Source organism: Rattus norvegicus, chromosome 3, assembly GCF_021556685.1.
Source record: "Rattus norvegicus strain SHRSP/BbbUtx chromosome 3, alternate assembly SHRSP_T2T, whole genome shotgun sequence".
Taxonomy (NCBI): Eukaryota; Metazoa; Chordata; class Mammalia; order Rodentia; family Muridae; genus Rattus; species Rattus norvegicus.
In genome coordinates this window covers 138659745-138680343 of record NC_141536.1, presented here as the reverse complement: position 1 = coordinate 138680343, position 20599 = coordinate 138659745, and the positions used below count along the sequence as shown (strand labels likewise).

The following is a 20599-nucleotide window of genomic DNA, read 5'->3' as shown; positions in this document are numbered from 1 at the left end:
TTTGAGGCTGGGGTATTGCGCCAGCAATTCTTGGATCCTAACACCATCAATGATTCACTGTTATGCTTTCAGACAAGAGCCCAGAATAACTGTCCTCTAAGGGTCTCCACCCAGCAGCTGACTGAAACATATGCTGAGACTCTTATGAAAAAGTGGGGGAACGATCGAGGACCCTGAAAGGGATAGAAACTCCACAGGAGGACCAGCAAAGTCAACTAAGCTGGACCCTTGGGCACTGAGACTTAGCCACCAACCAAAGAGCATACATGGGCTGGATCAAAGCTGTAGGCACATATATACAGATGTATGGCTCAGTTTTCATGTGGGTCCCCAACATCCATAGTGTGTGTGTGTGTGGGGGGGGTTCATAAAAGCTTTTGCCTGTCTGTGGAGTCTGTTCCTCTAACTGAGATGCCTTGTCTTGCCTCTTGGGAAAGGACACACCTAATCATGCAGAGACTTGATGTGCCTGGGCAGGGAGATACCCAAGGAGACCTCCACTCTCTCAGAGGAGGAGAGGAGTTGTATGGGGGAGGGACCAGGAAAATGGGCACCGATTGGGATGCAAAATGAATAAAATAATTTTTTAAAAATTTCATTTAATAATTACTGACTTTGGTTGACACAAAGAGGCCCACAGTCACTGAGTTCTTGGCATATCCACGGCTGAGCAATGAAAAAGACATATCACAAATGTCCTCACAGGGAATGTTAAGGAAACAAAAGCCTAACCCCTCATAGAAGTCTTTTTTGATGAAATACCAAACCCAGGATATCAAGCATGTCTTAAAGCAACATATTTAAGACAATGTAATGACAATATATTTGACCATAACTGAGAAACTGATCCAGAACCAGTGGAAATTATTTCACATTAGAGGACAGTGTGGAACAATAACTCCTGAACAGATTCCAAAATTTCCTGTATCTGAGGTGGGGAGTGGGGGGACCTGCGTTACTATCTTTTCCATCCTATCTTCTGGAAGAGGAGTACTTTCCCATCCAAAACCTTCCCCACAGCATGGACACATGCTCACCTCAGGAACAAAACTTGCAGAGAGACTGAAACCATTATGCATTACAAGGATTTATTATCAACAAGCCCATGTTCACAAAATTCAAATATGAACAAATCCAAAACACGAGCCCTGAGAGCTCTCAACCTACACACAAGCACATTATTCTAGAATATAAGAATTACATTTTTGCTGCCAGGAACCTCAGGGTAAAAACCAAGGAATAGAAACCTCAGATGATAACAGCCCATTTTCCAGGAAAACAGACCCTCATTAATGTATATGGCTATCATACCAGGGAGTGCCTTAGATTGAAATTTGTGCCTCATAGGCATTAAGAGCCTATAGCATTAAGGCAAAAATAGCATTAAGAGCTTCCCACTGAGGGGAAGCCTTGGAGGGAAACTACAATTTCAGTACCTGGGCAGCTCACACTAAAAGTAATGGAGATTTTAATTCAAAAATCAAGTTGAAAAGTCCACTAACTCCTCATTACCTCTCAGAAACTGAGGGTTCTCAGCCATCAGATATGGTGTTAGATGCCACAAAGATGCCAACAGTCATGGAAGTCATGGCAACACACCAATGACTGTGCCACAGAGAAGAAATATCAATTATAAGCTCAGAAAAACAAGAGAGAGACAAATTTCTGACATTATGCCAGAAATATTGTTTCAGTGACATACAGAATGCTGGAGCTGAAAGAATCCTGAATACACACAAAACATAATAATGTAATGGCTAAGTATTTAATAATAAAAAGAATCACACTTTAATTTTGATCACAAGGGTATGTCTGATGGACAAGGTGGTATAATGACCATCAAATCTGGCTTTTTATACTTGTGCTAGAGAGCTGAGGCTTCATGTTTGCCTGGAAGGTACTTTGGTCATTGATTCATATCCTTAGCCATGTATTGAGGATTGGGCTCAAGTATACTGTTATACTTTTGCTTCTTATTTTGTCATTATCCAACTTTGGGATGGCATAATAATGACTTCTTGGAGTGCCTATAGATGCTATCCTTTCTTTCTACTTCAAGGAACATCCCAAAAAGCACAGGACACAGTTGTTCTATAAACCTTGGGGAGAATTCATAGTGTTTACTTCCAGTTTGGAGTCTCCATTCTGAGGATACAAGTTTTATTCTTCCTATTAGAAGTTCTCTGACTTTTATTTGTTTGCTTAAGCATTTTCTAACATCTTGGTTCCGTTTCAGTAGGTCAGATGTGCCTTGAAATTTATTAAGATTTTCTATCTGAGATGACTCTTAATTATAAAATCTTTTCCCAAGGATCACCTCGATACAAGTGACATCTAGGTAGATTTCCATTTTCTGATGTTTTTCTTTGCTGTTGCTATTGATCACTTCTGCGAACAGAGGAAAAGTGTGATAATGACAATGGAGTTCAAGGCCAGTTTCTCTAAATAAACCCTTAACAACAACAACAACAACAACAACAACAAACAACAACATCATAGGAACTCTCAGTTCAGGCCCCATTGACTTTCCATTTTATGACTGAGACCTAGTAGCTATCAAAATACTTGGAAGAGGTAAACAATCCTCTTGATTAGCTCTCAGATGAAGCTCCTAAAAGCATTGCATCATTCTCACATCACACAAATGCTTCAGTTCATGGAAACCAGAATAAAACCCACCTGGTTTGGAATATGTTGCAAAGGCAACTGAGATGACTATTCCTGGTTGTCAACTTTACTGCATCTGGAATAAACTACAATCCAGAAATGGAGGGCACATCTGTGATCCAGTTCTTGAGGCTGGAAGACACAGGCTTCTGACAAAGATCTTAACATGGAGATCTTGAGGCATAATGGCCATGGAAAGTTTAGGACCAGGCAAAGTAGTATAAGCCTTTAATCTCAGGAGACAGAAGTAAGCCAATTTTGAGCTCAGAACCAGCCTGGGACAAAGCAAGTTCCAGATTAAGGCGTGGTGGTACACACCTTTAACCTGGGCCACACCTTCTCCTGGAGGCCTACATGAGGACATCTTTAAGAAGAATAACTTAATTCTTCTTCACTTGTTTGCATTTATTTGCCAACACGTCTCTTGGAACCTACCTTTTCAGGATTACATTTTATACAGAAGATCAGCTGAAACAACTAACCTCATGAGTCTGATCAACTACTAGATTCTTGAACTTTCCATTCACAGCTGCCTATTGTTGGGTTGGTAGTTGGACTGCAGACTATAAGTCATTACAATAAATTCCCTTAATATGTAGAGACATTTGCTAGTTTCTATGACTCTACAGAACCCTTACTGATGCTGTAACTCTGCTGAAATTTGTGTGTATCTGGAGGAGAAGAGGGCCTATTCTCTCTTTAGGGAAAGGGCTTTGACTACTTAACCTTTGCATACTCACAATTTTGCTCAATCAGTTACTAAGCATGAGAACATCTCAGTAGATTGAAACAGGCTTATTAAACTCAGTGATTTGGATATTGGGAACGACTCACCTCTCGAGAAAAGGATGAGAGTTACTATGGGATTACACAATATTGTTCCCTCAATGTGTTGTAGCATACACATAGTATGAAGGGCTTTCCACTGACGTGTGGAGCCTTGGATAGGTCCTCTCACTTTTAGTGACTAGACACTTCCCATTCAGACAGACAGAAATCAAAGGCAGATTTTACTGTATGCTAAATTCTATGCAAGATTTCCTCTCTGCTCAACTTAAAGATCTACTAAATAAATTACCAAAGATGGGATCATATGGAATTTTGTAATTCTGGTACTTATGCTACATCCATGGCTGAGCCATGCTAAAGACCCATCAAGGATTTCCTCAGAGGAAAAAATAATCAAAGAGAACCCAGATCCCTGTACAACCTCTCAACAACCCACTGCCTCTAAGGTGGGAAAACAGTGCTCCTCTACTTCAAGATTTCACTTTCTCCACTCTTGCAGAGCTGTAGGAGATGAGAGGAAAGGGTATAGAGCAAAGTGTGCCTTCTACACATTCTTCCCTGAAGAAGAAGAAGTCTTAGACAAAAGCTCCCCACAGCATGGGCATTATCCTCACCTCAGAGATAGGAGCTCCTGAGAGATTGAGAGCAGCATCTGCTTTAAGGATTCACTGCTGTTGATCATGTTTTCAGAATTTTCATCTTCATAAACTTCCACTATGAAAAATCTAAGATGTAACCACTCATAGCTCTCAGAACCTAAACACAAGCACATTCTTCTTGATGTATCATGATCTTTTCCAGCAAAGAAGCTCAGAATAAATACACAAGCATAAAAGCCTCAAATGTGGAGCTCACTGCCCGGACAGGTGGGCACTCCTGAGACTGCAGAGTGGAAGAGACCACCAACACTGCCCACCCCTGCCCACATCCCTGGCCCAAGAGGAAACTGTATATGGCATCTGGGTTCCCGTAGATAAGGGCCCAGGAGCAGCAGGTCCCCTGCGTCTGAGACACCGCCAGAACCTGAAGGGACCGACCTGATAAACAGTTCTCTGCACCCAAATCCCATGGGAGGGAGAGCTAAACCTTCAGAGAGGCAGACACGCCTGGGAAACCAGAAGAGACTACACTCTGCCCACATCTCTGACTCCAGAGGAAAACACCAAACGCCATCTGGGACTCTGGTGCACGGGGCTCCCGGAAAGGGCAGCGCAGGTCCTCCACGTTGCTGCCCCCGCGGAGAGCTCATAAGAAACACCACATGAGCAAAGTTGAGCCTCGGAACCACAGGTAAGACCAACTTTTCTGCTCCAAACGACCTGCCTGGTGAACTCAGGGCACAGGCCCACAGGAGCAGTTGAAGACCTGGAGATAGGAAAAACTAAAGCAGAACACTCTGTTTCCATAACTGGCTGAAAGAAAACAGGAAAACAGGTCTACAGCACTCCTGACACACAGGCTTATAGAACAGTCTAGCCACTGTCAGAAATAGCAGAACAAAGTAACACGAGAGATAATCTGATGGCGAGAGGCAAGCACAGGAACCCAAGCAACAGAAACCAGGACTACATGGCATCATCGGAGCACAATTCTCCCACCAAAGCAAACACAGAATATCCAAACACTCCAGAAAAGCAAGATCTAGATTCAAAATCATATTTGATCATGATTCTGGAGGACTTCAAGAAAGACATGAAGAACTCCCTTAGAGAAATGCAGGAAAACATAAATAAACAAGTAGAAGCCTACAGAGAAGAATCACAAAAATCCCTGAAAGAATTCCAGGAAAACACAAACAGTTGAAGGAATTAAAAATGGAAATAGAAACAATCAAGAAAGAACACATGGAAACAACCCTGGATGTAGAAAACCAAAGGAAGAGATAAGGAGCCGTAGATACAAGCATCACCAATAGAATACAAGAGATAGAAGAGAGAATCGTAGGAGCAGAAGATTCCGTAGAAATCATCGACTCAACTGTCAAAGACAATGTAAAGCGGAAAAAGCTACTGGTCCAAAACATTCAGGAAATCCAGGACTCAATGAGAAGATCAAACCTAAGGATAATAGGTATAGAAGAGAGTGAAGACACCCAGCTCAAAGGACCAGTAAATATCTTCAACAAAATCATAGAAGGAAACTTCCCTAACCTAAAGAAAGAGATATCCATAAGCGTACAAGAAGCCCACAGAACTCCAAATAGATTGGACCAGAAAAGAAACACCTCCCGTCACATAATAGTCAAAACACCAAATGCACAAAATAAAGAAAGAATACTAAAAGGAGTAAGGGAAAAAGGTCAAGTAACATATAAAGGCAGACCTATCAGATAGAGGGCTTATATCCAAAATATACAAAGAACTCAAGAACTTAGACTGCAGGGAGACAAATAACCCTATTAAAGAATGGGGTTCAGGGGCTGGAGAGATGGCTCAGTGGTTAAGAGCACCCAACTGCTCTTCCGGAGGTCATGAGTTCAATTCCCAGCGGCCACATGGTGGCTCACAACCATCTGTAAAGAGATCAATATATATATATATATATATATATATATATAGATAGATAGATAGATAGATAGATAGATAGATAGATAGATAGATAGATATAGATATAGATATAATGAATAAAATAAATCTTTAAAAAAATGGGGTTCAGAGCTAAACAAAGAATTCACAGCTAAAGAATGCGGAATGGCTGAGAAACACCTAAAGAAATGTTCTTAAGGGAATGTTAATGTTCTTAATGTTCATAAGGGAAATGCAAATCAAAACAACCCTGAGATTTCTCCTCACACCAGTGAGAATGGCTAAGATCAAAAACTCAGGTGACAGCAAATGCTGGCGAGGATGTGGAGAAAGAGGAACACTCCTCCATTGTTGGTGGGATTGCAGACTGGTAAAACCATTCTGGAAATCAGTCTGGAGGTTCCTCAGAAAATTGGACATTGAACTACCTGAGGATCCAGCTATACCTCTCTTGGGCATATACTGACAAGATGCGCCAACATATACAAAACACGTGCTCCACTATATTCACAGCAGCCTTATTTATAGTAGCCAGAAGCTGGCAAGAACCCAGATGCCCTTCAACAGAGGAATGAATACAGAAAATGGGGTACATCTACACAATGGAATATTACTCAGCTATCAAAAACAATGACTTTGTGAAATTCATAGGCAAATGGAGGGAACTGGAAAATATCATCATGCGTGAAGTAACACAATTACAGAAAAACACACATGGTATGCACTCACTGATAAGTGGCTATTAGCCCAAATGCTTGAATTACCCTAGATGCATAGAACACATGAAACTCAAGATGGATGATCAAAATGTGAATGCTTTACTCCTTCTTTAAAAGGGGAACAAGAATAGCCTTGGCAGGGTTTAGAGAGGCAAAGATTAAAACAGAGATAGAAGGAACAGCCATTCAGAGCCTGCCCCACATGTGGCCCATACATATACAGCCACCCAATTAGACAATATGGATGAAGCAAAGAAGTGCAGGCCGACAGGAGCCGGATGTAGATCTCTCCTGAGAGACACAGCCAGAATACAGCAAATACAGAGGTGAATGCCAGCAGCAAAACACTGAACTGAGAATAGGACACCCGTTGAAGGAATCAGAGAAAGAACTGGAAGAGCTTGAAGGGGCTTGAGACCCCATATGAACAACAATGCCAAGCAACCAGAGCTTCCAGGGACTAAGCCACTACCCAAAGACTATACATGGACTGACCCTGGACTCTGACCTCATAGGTAGCAGTGAATATCCTAGTAAGATCATCAGTGGCAGGGGAAGCCCTTGATCCTGCTAAGACTGAACCCTCAGTGAATGTGATTTTTGGGGGAGTGTGGCAATGGGGGGAGGATAGGGAGGGGAACACCCATAAAGAAGGGGAGGTGGAGGGGTTAGGGGGATGTTGGCTTGGAAACCGGGAAAGGGAATAACACTCGAAATGTAAATAAGAAATACTCAAGTTAATAAAAAAAATAAATATCCTCAAAAAAAAAAAGCCTCAAATGTTAGCAGTCAGCCCTTCAAGGGAACACAACCTCTGGGACCTGAAAGAATTCCAGGAAAACACAATCAAACAGTTGAAGGTATTAAAAATGGAAATAGAAACAATCAAGAAAGAACACATGGAAACAACCCTGGATATAGAAAACCAAAAGAAGAGACAAGGAACTGTAGATACGAGCTTCACCAACAGAATACAAGAGGTGGAAGAGAGAATCTCAGGAGCAGAAGATTCCATAGAAATCATTGACTCAACTGTCAAAGATAATGTAAAGCGGAAAAAGCTACTGGTCCAAAACATACAGGAAATCCAGGACTCAATGAGAAGATCAAACGTAAGGATAATAGGTATAGAAGAGAGTGAAGACTCCAGCTCAAAGGACCAGTAAATATCTTCAACAAAATCATAGAAGAAAACTTCCCTAACCTAAAAAAAGAGATACCCATAGACATACAAGAAGCCTACAGAACTCCAAATAGATTGGACCAGAAAAGAAACACCTCCTGTCACATAATAGTCAAAACACCAAACACACAAAATAAAGAAAGAATAGTAAAAGCAGTAAGGGAAAAAGGTCAAGTAACATATAAAGGCAGACCTATCAGAATCACACCAGACTTTTCGCCAGAAACTATGAAAGCCAGAAGATCCTGGACAGATGTCATACAGACCCTAAGAGAACACAAATGCCAGTCCAGGTTACTGTATCCTGCAAAACTCTCAATTAACATAGATGGAGAAACCAAGATATTCCATGACAAAACCAAATTTACACAATATCTTTCTACAAATCCAGCACTACAAAGGATAATAAATGGTAAAGCCCAACATAAGGAGGCAAGGTACACCCTAGAAGAAGCAAGAAACTAATCATCTTGGCAACAAAACAAAGAGAAGAAAAGCACACAAACATAACCTCATATCCAAATATGAATATAACAGGAAGCAATAATCACTATTCCTTAATATCTCTCAACATCAATGGCCTCAACTCCCCAATAAAAAGACATAGATTAACAAACTGGATACGCAACGAGGACCCTGCATTCTGCTGCCTACAGGAAACACACCTCAGAGACAAAGACAGACACTACCTCAGAGTGAAAGGCTGGAAAACAACTTTCCAAGCAAATGGTCGGAAGAAGAAAGCTGGAGTAGCTATTCTAATATCAAATAAAATCAATTTTCAACTAAAATTCATCAAAAAACATAAGGAAGGACACTTCATATTCATCAAAGGAAAAATCCACCAAGATGAACTCTCAATCCTAAATATCTATGCCCTAAATACAAGGGCACCTACATACGTAAAAGAAACCTTACTAAAGCTCAAAACACACATTGCACCTCACACAATAATAGTAGGAGATTTCAATACCCCACTCTCATCAATGGACAGATCATGGAAACAGAAATTAAACAGAGACGTAGACAGACTAAGAGAAGTCATGAGCCAAATGGCCTTAACAGATATTTATAGAACATTCTATCCTAAAGCAAAAGGATATACCTTCTTCTCAGCTCCTCATGGTACTTTCTCCACAATTGACCATATAATTGGTCAAAAAACGGGCCTCAACAGGTAGAGAAAGATAGAAATAATTCCATGCGTGCTATCGGACCACCACGGCCTAAAACTGGTCTTCAATAACAATAAGGGAAGAATGCCCACATATACGTGGAAATTGAACAATGCTCTACTCAATGATAACCTGTTCAAGGAAGAAATAAAGAAAGAAATTAAAGACTTTTTAGAATTTAATGAAAATGAAGGTACAACATACCCAAACTTATGGGACACAATGAAAGCTGTGCTAAGAGGAAAACTCATAGCTCTGAGTGCCTGCAGAAAGAAACAGGAGAGAGCATATGTCAGCAGCTTGACAGCACACCTAAAAGCTCTAGAACAAAAAGAAGCAAATACACCCAGGAGGAGTAGAAGGCAGGAAATAATCAAACTCAGAGCTGAAATCAACCAAGTAGAAACAAAAAGGACCATAGAAAGAATCAACAGAACCAAAAGTTGGTTCTTTGAGAAAATCAACAAGATAGATAAACCCTTAGCCAGACTAACGAGAGGACACAGAGAGTGTGTCCAAATTAACAAAATCAGAAATGAAAAGGGAGACATAACTACAGATTCAGAGGAAATTCAAGAAATCATCAGATCTTACTATAAAAGCCTATATTCAACAAAACTTGAAAATCTGCAGGAAATGGACAATTTCCTAGACAGATACCAGGTACCGAAGTTAAATCAGGAACAGATAAACCGGTTAAACAACCCCATAACTCCTAAGGAAATAGAAGCAGTCATTAAAGGTATCCCAACCAAAAAGAGCCCAGGTCCAGATGGGTTTAGTGCAGAATTCTATCAGACCTTCATAGAAGACCTCATACTAATACTATCCAAACTATTCCACAAAATTGAAACATCTGGAGCACTACTGAATTCCTTCTATGAAGCCACAATTACTCTTATACCTAAACCACACAAAGACCCAACAAAGAAAGAGAACTTCAGACCAATTTCCCTTATGAATATCGACGCAAAAATACTCAATAAAATTCTGGCAAACCGAATTCAAGAGCACATCAAAACAATCATCCAACATGATCAAGTAGGCTTCATCCCAGGCATGCAGGGATGGTTTAATATACGGAAAACCATCAACGTGATCCATTATATAAACAAACTGAAAGATCAAAACCACATGATCATTTCATTAGATGCTGAGAAAGCATTTGACAAAATTCAACACCCCTTCATGATAAAAGTCCTGGAAAGAATAGGAATTCAAGGCCCATACGTAAACATAGTAAAAGCCATATACAGCAAACCAGTTGCTAACATTAAACTAAATGGAGAGAAACTTGAAGCAATCCCACTAAAATCAGGGACTAGATAAGGCTGCCCACTCTCTCCCTACTTATTCAATATAGTTCTTGAAGTTCTAGCCAGAGCAATCAGACAAGAAAAGGAGATCAAGGGGATACAGATCGGAAAAGAAGAGGTCAAAATATGACTATTTGCAGATGATATGATAGTATATTTAAGTGATCCCAAAAGTTCCACCAGAGAACTACTAAAGCTGATAAACAACTTCAGCAAAGTGGCTGGGTATAAAATTAACTCAAATAAATCAGTAGCCTTCCTCTACACAAAAGAGAAACAAGCCGAGAAAGAAATTAGGGAAACGTCACCCTTCATAATAGACCCAAATAATATAAAGTACCGCGGTGTGACTTTAACCAAGCAAGTAAAAGATTTGTACAATAAGAACTTCAAGACTCTGAAGAAAGAAATTGAAGAAGACCTCAGAAGATGGAAAGATCTCCCATGCTCATGGATTGGCAGGATTAATATAGTAAAAATGGGCATTTTACCAAAAGCGATCTACAGATTCAATGCAATCCCCATCAAAATACCAATCCAATTCTTCAAAGAGTTAGAGAGAATAACAAAAAACCCAGGATAGCTAAAACTATCCGCAACAATAAAAGGACTTCAGGGGGAATCACTATCCCTGAACTCAAGCAGTATTACAGAGCAATAGTGATAAAAACTGCATGGTATTGGTACAGAGACAGACAGATAGACCAATGAAACAGAATTGAAGACCCAGAAATGAACCCACACACCTATGGGCCCTTGATTTTTGACAAAGGAGCCAAAACCATCAAATGGAAAAAAGGTAGCATTTTCAGCAAATGGTGCTGGTTCAACTGGAGGTCAACATGTAGAAGAATGCAGATCGATCCATGCTTATCACCCTGTACAAAGCTTAAGTCCAAGTGGATCAAGGACCTCCACATCAAACCAGATATACTCAAACTAATAGAAGAAAAACTAGGGACCCACCTGGAACATATGGGCACTGGAAAAAATTTCCTGAACAAAACACCAATGGCTTATGCTCTAAGATCAAGAATCAAGAAATGGGATCTCATAAAACTGCAAAGCTTCTGTAAGGCAAAGAACACTGTGGTTAGGACAAAACGGCAACCAACAGATTGGGAAAGGTCTTTACCAATCTACAACAGATAGAGGCCTTATATCCAAAATATACAAAGAACTCAAGAAGTTAGACCGCAGGGAGACAAATAACCCTATTAAAAATGGGGTTCAGAGCTAAACAAAGAATTCACAGCTGAGGAATGCCGAATGGCTGAGAAACACCTAAAGAAATGTTCAACATCTTTAGTCATAAGGGAAATGCAAATCAAAACAACCCTGAGATTTCACCTCTCACCAGTGAGAATGGCTAAGATCAAAAACTCAGGTGACAGCAGATGCTGGCGAGGATGCAGGGAAAGAGGAACACTCCTCCACTCTTGGTGGGATTGCAGACTGGTAAAACCATCTGGAAAGCAGTCTGGAGGTTCCTCAGAAAATTGGACATTGAACTGCCTGAGGATCCAGCTATACCTCTCTTGGGCATATACCCAAAAGATATAAAAAAGACACGTGCTCCACTATGTTCATCACAGCCTTATTTATAATAGCCAGAAGCTGGAAAGAACCCAGATGCCCTTCAACAGAGGAATGGATACAGAAAATGTGGTACATCTACACAATGGAATATTACTCCGCTATCAAAAACAATGACTTTATGAAATTCGTAGGCAAATGGTTGGAACTGGAAAATATCATCGTGAGTGAGGTAACCCAATCACAGAAAAACACACATGGTATGCACTCATTGATAAGTGGCTATTAGCCCAAATGCTTGAAGTACCCTAGATGCATAGAACAAATGAAACTCAAGACGGATGATCAAAATGTGAATGCTTCACTCCTTCTTTAAAAGTGGAACAAGAATACCCTTGGCAGGGAATAGAGAGGCAAAGATTAAAACAGACACAGAAGGAACAGCCATTCAGAGCCTGCCTCACAGGTGGCCCATACATATACAGCCATCCAATTAGACAAGATGGATGAACCAAAGAAGTGCAGGCCGACAGGAGCCAGATGTAGATCGCTCCTGAGAGACACAGCCAGAATAAACAAACACAGGGGCGAATGCCAGCAGCAAACCACTGAACTGAGAACAGGACCCCCGTTGAAGGAATCAGAGAAAGAACTGGAAGAGCTTGAAGGGGCTCGAGACCCCATATGTACAACAATGCCAAGCAACCAGAGCTTCCAGGGACTAAGCCACTACCCAAAGACTATACATGGACTGACCCTGGACTCTGACCCCAGAGGTAGCAATGAATATCCTAGTAAGAGCTCCAGTGGAAGGGGAAGCCCTGGGTCCTGCTAAGACTGAACCCCCAGTGAACTAGATTGTTGCAGTGAGGGCGGCAATGGGGGGATGATGGGGAGGGGAACACCCATAAAGAAGGGGAGGTGGAGGGGTTAGGGGGATGTTGGCTTGGAAACCGGGAAAGGGAATAACACTTGAAATGTATATAAGAAATACTCAAGTTAATAAAAAAAAAAACTCAGTTGAGCACAGATACTGGCGAGGATGTCTAGAAAGAGGAACACTCCTCCATTGTTGGTGGGATTGAATACTGGGACAACCACTCTGGAAATCATTGTGGAGGTTCCTCAGAAAATTGGACATTGAACTACCTGAGGACCCAGCTATACCTCTCTTGGGCATATACCCAAAAGATGCTCCAACATATAACAAGGTCACATGCTCCACTATGTTCATAACAACCTTATTTACAATATCTAGGACCTGGAAAGAACTCAGATCCCCTTCAACATAGGAATGGATACAGAAAATGTGGTACATCTACACAATGGAATATTACTCAGCTATCAAAAACAATGACTTCATGAAACTCATAGGCAAATGGATGGAACTAGAACATATCATCCTGAAAGAGGTAAACAAATCATAAAAAATCATACATGGTATGAACTCACTGATAAGTGGATATTTGACTAAAAACTCAGATTACCCAAGGTACAATCCACAGAACACACGAAGCTAATAATGAAGGAAGACCGTAATGTGGATGCTTCATTCCTTCTTAGAAGGAAGAACAAAATATACACAGGAGGAAATACAGGGACAAAGATGGACCAGCGACTGATGAAAAGGTCATCTGAGATTGCCCCACCTGGGGATCCATTTGATATGCAGCCACCAAACTTAGTCACTATTCCTGATGACAAGAAGTGCTTGCTGACAGGAGCCAGATATGGTTGTCTCCTGAGAAGCTCTGCCAGAACCCCACAGATACAGAGGAGGATTCTTGCAGCTAACCATTGGACGGAATAAGGGGACCCCAATGGAAGAGTTAAAAAAAAAGACTGAAGAAGCTGAAGGGGTTTGCGTTCTCATAGGAAGAAGAAAAGTATCAACCAACCAGACCCCACCAGAGCTCCCAGGGACTAAACCACCAACCAATGAGTACATATAGAGGGACCCATGACTCCAGTCACATAAGTAGCAGAGGATGGCATTGTCCACCATCTATAGGAGGAAAAGCCCATGGTCCTGTGATGGCTTGTTTCCCCAAGGCATGGTAATGCCGTCATTGAGGTTGAGTTGGCTGGGTGGGTGTGGGAGCATTTGATAAAAGCAGGGGAAGTGGTTGGGGTTTGGGAGGGAGGAAAGGGGTTAACATTTGAAATGTAAATACATAATATCAAAGAAAAATAAAATTTTTAAATTGCAAAAAAAAAAAAACAAAAATAAAACTTTGGCTGTTCATGAAGATGATCTTGGGTCAATATCCAGCACACACATACAGATCACAGCCATCTATAACATCAGTTCCAGTGGATATGTTGCCCTTTCCTAGCCTTGCCAGCATCAAGTAGGCAAGGCAGGTAGTGTATATGTAAACATGTAAACAACACATAGAAATGAAACAAAGAGTTACTTTTATACCCAGTCACTTTGCTGAAGGTGTTTATCAGGTTTAGTAGTTCTCTGGTGGAACTTTTGGGATCACTTAAATATACTATCATGTCATCTGCAAATAGTGATATTTTGACCTCTTCCTTTCCAATCTGTATCCGTTTATCTCCTTTTGTTGTCTGATTGCTCTGGCTAGGACTTCAAGAACTATGTTGAATAAGTAGGGAGAGACTGGGCAGCCTTGTCTAGTCCCTGATTTTTGTTGGATTACTTCAAGTTTCTCTCCATTTAGTTAGCTATTGGTTTGCTGTATATGGCTTTTACTATGTTTAGGTATGGGCCTTGAATTCCTATTCTTTCCAGGACTTTTATCATGAAGGGGTGTTGGATTTTGCCAAAGCTTTCTCAGCATCTAATGAAATTGTTGGTGGGATTGCAGACTGATACAACCATTCTGGAAATCAGTCTGGAGGTTCCTCAGAAAATTGGACATTGCACTACCTAGGACCCAGACATACCTCTCTTGGGCATATACCCAAAAGATGCTCCAACATAAACAAAGACACGTGCTCCACTATGTTCATAGCAGCTTTATTTATAATAGCCAGAAGCTGGAAAGAACCCAGATGCCCTTCAACAGAGGAATGGATACAGAAAATGTGGTACATTTACACAATGGAGTACTACTCAGCTATCAAAACCAATGACTTTATGAAATTCATAGGCAAATGGATGGAACTGGAAAATATCCTGAGCGAGGTAACCCAATCACAGAAAATCACACATGGTATGCACTCATTGATAAGTGGATATTAGTCCAAATGCTCGAATTACCCTAGATGCACAGAACAGGTGAAACTCAGGAAGGATGACCAAAATGCGAATGCTTCACTCCTTCTTTAAAAGGGGAACAAGAATACCCTTGGGAGGGAATAGGGAGGCAAAGTTTGGAACAGAGGCTGAAGGAATGCCCATTCAGAGCCTGCCCCACATGTGGCTCATACGTATACAGCCACCAAACTAGACAAGATGGATGAAGCAAAGAAGTGCAGGCTGGCAGGAACCAGGTGTAGATCTCTCCTGAGAGACATAGCCAGAGTATGGCAAATACAGAGGCGAATACCAGCAGCAAACCACTGAATTGAGACTGGGACCCCCGTTGAAGGAATCAGAGAAAGGGCTGAAAGAGCGTGAAGGGGCTTGAGACCCCATATGAGCAACAATGCCAACCAACCAGAGCTTCCAGGGACTAAGCCACTACCCAAAGACTATACATGGACTGACCCTGGTCTCCATCCTCATAGGTAGGAATGAATAGCCTAGTAAGAGCACCAGTGGAAGGGGAAGCCCTGGGTCCTGCTAAGACTGAACCCCCAGTGAATGTGATTGTTGGAGGGAGGGCGGTAATGTGGGGAGGATGAGGAGGGGAACACCCATATCGAAGGGGAGGGGGAAGGGTTGGGGGTTGTTGGCCTGGAAACCAGGAAAGGGAATAACAATTGAAATGTAAATAAGAAATACCCAATTTAATAAAGATGGAGCAAAAAAATGAAACAAAGAAAAATTTCAAGAAAGACCCGGAGGGTTCATTCTGTGCAGTTACTCTCTTCTTCTGAGCTCTGTGGCATGGTAATTGTTACATTGCATTAACCAGAATCTCAACTTTATAATTCAGTTCAGGAACTATTGGAGATTTCTTCATTTCCCTTTTTCTTGTGTGGTGGTGTTAGAAACTTACCTTATATGTTTCTAAAAGTCCTGTGTCTAGGGTGTTTTCATTCATTGTTTCCTTTTTTTTTTGTGATAAACACAGGGTGACCTTTCATAGAAAATATCAACATGGAACTGGGTATAAAATTCAGACTGGCCCCAAGATTGTTGATAGACTTTTTCTCTCTCCCTTGGTGACACAGACATAAACCAGATTAGAGCATATTAAAAATAGAAAAAGGCAGGTTTATTAGGAAGCAGCTCTCCATTGTGTTCAGAGACCTCACAGGTGAAGGACAGTGAACTCACACTTCTAGGTAAAAGCAAGGAGGTTTTATGGGTCTTGGGGTGGTGACGATGTGTAAGGTAGGAGCTGGGGCCAAACCTGGTCAAGATCTGACCCTGTGTGAGCACTCTGGGGTGGGTTGATGGAAAGTCAAGGGACTACGAGTGACGACATGTTGGCCCAACTGTTTTCTCCAACCTGGCATTGAGAGTTTTCCATGTGAGGTAGGACTGGGGGTGGAGTGCAAATGGGGTTTTGAATGAGCAGGTGTTCCAGCCTAATACTTATGATCCTGCTGCCTCCTCTTCCTAAACACTGGTATTACAGATGTGGGACACCAGGCTTAGTCCTATAAAATGTGCTATATTTTGTGCTGTGCCTTTCCATACAGATGGTCGAACTGGAATGGAGTTTCAGACTTTTGTGTCAGACTTACTCTTTGAGACACAACACAAATGACTATTCACCCCAGATAGGGAGAAAAGGTCAGAACAAAGTATAGATAGGAACAAATTCCACCCTGGTGAACAAAGACTTTTATTGGGGTTACTTACAGGAGTAGAAATTGTTCAAAGGCAGAGGTATCACTAAGTACAACAAATCACAGGTGAGATCTCACAAAAGTTGGGAAGTGGCAGCACACTCCACAGCCTACAGACACCACAAGTGGGAGAGTGTTCTTTGAGGTACCTCAGTTGGTTGGAACAGGTACTTTGAAGAGACTCCTAGTCAGTTCAGCTGCTTTCTGCTTCTGCGAAACAGCTGGTCTTTTCTTAGAGTCTTTACAGATTTGCTTTGTCAGAAAGGATTCTTTGAAGGCTTGCCTCACTGAAGAAACTCTCAGCAGCCATTGTTCTTTACTCTTGAGAGGGGTGCCCTAGTCAATCTGGTTAGTTTCAAGGAATTTCTGAAGCTACTTTGACTAATTTGCCTCCTGACTAAGGAGCTTCTGTGTAGGGTGCAATGGTTCAAACTCTCAGCTACACAGCATTTTACCCTCATCCTGCAGCTCTTACATTCTTTCTGCCACCTCTTTCAGAATGGTCCCTGAGCCATGGAAGGGTAGCATACCTATCCACTTATGGTTAAGAATTAGGCCACTGTGTCACAGCAACAGTCCTTTCATCTCAAGAGCTTCACTGGTGGTTGAGTTGATCCTGACAACTTTGTCAATCTATGGCATTAAAACCACACTTGTTCAGAAGGCAGTATGATAGGAACATCTAATCCATCTAATAAAAGAATAGAAGCTATTCTCCATTTTGACTTATGACCACCACATTTCCAGGTTTTTGTCCAGACTTAAAGTATCAGATATGAACCCCTTCTTATGGAGTGGGGCTTTGCATATAAATTTATAGTTTTGTGTGTTGTGTTTGTGTTTCTCCTTAAGATATGACTTTGATGATGTGACTTAACTTTGAAGAACATATTAACATGAGACAGTCTGCCTCTCCCATATTTTACAAGTTCACTTCACCACAAAAGAGACCAGGCAGCTGGTTCCTGGCCACATAGAAGAGCCTACCCTCAAAGAAGCAGCTATTGATACTTGCTTCCTCCTAAATCACCCAGACTGAGATTTTAATACAATTAGAGGTAAGAAGAAGCTCTTGGTCCATCATCAGGCTCTCTTGGCAGGTCTCAACACAACTGCAAGATGGTTCACAAATTTGTATGACATTAGGCAGGGAGAAAAATGAAAGCCACACAGATTTCTTAGAGAGGGTCATGGAGGCATTTCAACAATGCACCACGATGAACCCTGAATCACCACTGGAAGCAAAGGCAGCAGTTGCTCTAGGTTTATTAATCAGGTAGCACCATATATTAAGAGAAATTTCCAGAGGGTTGGGTGGTTACGAAAGAGGAGTCTGAAGGACTTAGTGGGAGTGGCAGAGAGAATATTTAATGGGAGAAAAATTTCAGAAAAGAATCAGATGAGAGGACAGAAAGCAGTAGACTCAAAACCTGGCAGAGATCCAGTTGGTAGCCATGGCCAAACCAGAAGATCTTAGGAGACTCCTAAATCGCATAGCATCAAAAGAAGGAGGTAAGGAGGTGGGACAAGGATTGAGAATACCCCAACTTGAGAAAGAAACAATATGCATATTGTAAGTCTGATAGCCATTGGGACAGGGAATGTCCTAAGAAGAAGAATGCTGTCCAAACCATTTCCTTAGAAGATGAAGATTGGGGGAATGGAATTGGGATCCCCTCTCCAAGTCCAGAGTAACCCTAAAAGTAAAAAGGAAACCCATAAGAATTTTGTTAATAATTAATAAAGTTCAACATCCTGTCTACCTAAAACCTTAAGATAAAGTCTCTTCATCAGTTTATAAATGACTTCCTGGTGGCAACAGAAATGAAACAAACAAACAAACAAACAAACAAACAAACAAACGGGACTTCTTAGAGATCCTGAAAAATTTGGACTATTGAGCCTCCACTAAGAAGGCCTCACTATGCCAACTATAGGTGATCTTCCTAGACACAGCTGATTCATACTCAGACACAGGGCTCTGGTGTCAACTAATGGTCAGTCTGAAACCAATTGCCAGAAGCTGCCTCCCATCTCATTTACATATCAGTGTAAGCACCTCCTGGTTAAATATAATGCCAGAATGACTCATTACCAGACTCTTGAATGCCCCCAGGATAACTTTTCAGCTGCTCTGCTGCCAGACCCTGACCTTAATCTATAGGCCTCTGCATGACTGCTTGGACATTTTGGCCTGCATCCATGGGACCAAAATACCCCCTCAATGGATGCAGAGATAACATGGTTCACTAATGGCAACAGCCTCATTCAGGATGGACATTAGTATGTTCAGACAGTGGTGGATTAAAAAACTGAGATCATATGGGCAAAGCCAGTAATGGCAGGAATGTCAGCCAAGAAAGCTGAACTGGAGCTCTGAGCAAGGCATTAAGTGCTGAGAAAAACAAGAGACACAAAAAGCCATTGTGCCTTTCTTACCACTCATCTATGGTGCTATTTATAGGGAGAGAAGCCTTCTGACAACAGAAGGAAGGTCTAAACTCCAACCCAAAGGGCAACACAACATCCCAGTGGTGGCCCTAGAAATTGGGCCCTTCATGCCCTTGATTGCCCCAGAACCAGTAGATTCCACACTCTTTGACCACACAGAATATATGATCTGTGCCAAAATCCTGGCCATGTCTGAGTGTCATAAAAGATGACAGAGGACACCTGACTACAAACTAATTGTACCAGAGAAAATAAGTTTATGCACACTTAAAAAAGATCCATTTTCTTCATACAGAGAGGCCTGGAGAATGCGGGACCTAGTCTACCAGTCCCATATCAGAATTCAAGATGCCAATTCAAAAAAAGTTGAAATTGTTAAAAACTATAATGTCTGTCAAGTGACCAATGCAGCTGCCAGTAAAAGAAACCCCATTATTCAATATCAAAGCACTAAGCCAGGAGTATATCAGGAAATGGACTTCATGGAGGTAAAATCAGGAAAATTAGGACACAAATATTTGCTGGTATTTATAGAAACCTTTTCAGGATGGCCTGAGACTTTCCCACATAAACTTGAGACTGTGTAGAGGATACCAAAGAGAATACTAAAATTCTTCCAAGGTATAGGTTTTCTAAGCTTACAGGCTTTGACAATGGACCTATAGTTATATCCCAGGTAAGTTAGAGATTAGCTAATATTCTAGAGATTGAGTGGAATCTTCACTGTGCTTATAGGCTCCAGAGTTCAGGGTAAATTCAGAAGATAAAAAGAACCCTCAAAAACGACTAACTAAATTAACCTTAAAGACTGTGTGTGGCTGGGTGACTCTTCTCCTCTTAATCCTTTATAGAGTACAGAACTCCCCATACCAGATTGCACTCACCCCTTTGAAAGTTATGTTTGCTTCACCTGCTGACAGAACTTATTACAGAAACAGACTATTATAGACTATTGTGAATTATTATATGAATTTGAGGGCGTTCAGTGGGTACACATTTAAACTTCCTGCTTTCTATAAAACAGGTCTACTTCTAAAGCTCCACCAAATTTATCCAGGAGATTGGGCCCTAGTCAACAGACACTGCCAGGGGTCACTAGAGCCTCCTTGAAGTGGTTCCTGTGCTACAGAGTTACAGTGTGGGTGCACTGCATGTTTGATTCCAGTAGAAGAACACCCTGGCTAGCAGGAGGAGAATTCAGCCTCAGAACTCTTTCCTGTCTCCCAGTGATGGGTCCCTACTCATGCCCCAGGGACACCACAAAGACATAGCCCTGTTACTAACTTTTCCATAAAGCTTCAGGAAG

General features: G+C 41.4%; 1 protein-coding gene and 1 long non-coding RNA gene across 7 annotated transcripts in view; one reads left to right on the top strand and one right to left on the bottom strand.

Moving 5' to 3' along the window:
* The window catches only part of Zfp120 (zinc finger protein 120), a 69049-nt gene that overhangs the window by 30659 nt on the left and 17791 nt on the right, over positions 1 to 20599 (top strand). For 2 of the 6 annotated variants that reach the window (XM_087646151.1, XM_087646142.1), the window contains one exon: positions 4258 to 5715. The exons of the other annotated variants lie outside the window; for them this stretch is intronic. In XM_087646151.1, coding sequence (XP_087502277.1) covers positions 4258 to 4275 — 18 coding nt within the window. In that variant the 3' untranslated portion in view covers positions 4276 to 5715. Of the gene's footprint in view, positions 1 to 4257; positions 5716 to 20599 lie in introns of those variants that run through there. 6 annotated transcript variants of the gene reach the window in all.
* On the bottom strand, positions 1749 to 4212 carry LOC148006565 (uncharacterized). Its single transcript, XR_015683876.1, has 2 exons — positions 4071 to 4212; positions 1749 to 2388 (listed from the first exon to the last, which is right to left on the bottom strand). It is a non-coding gene; the product is annotated as an uncharacterized LOC148006565 (long non-coding RNA).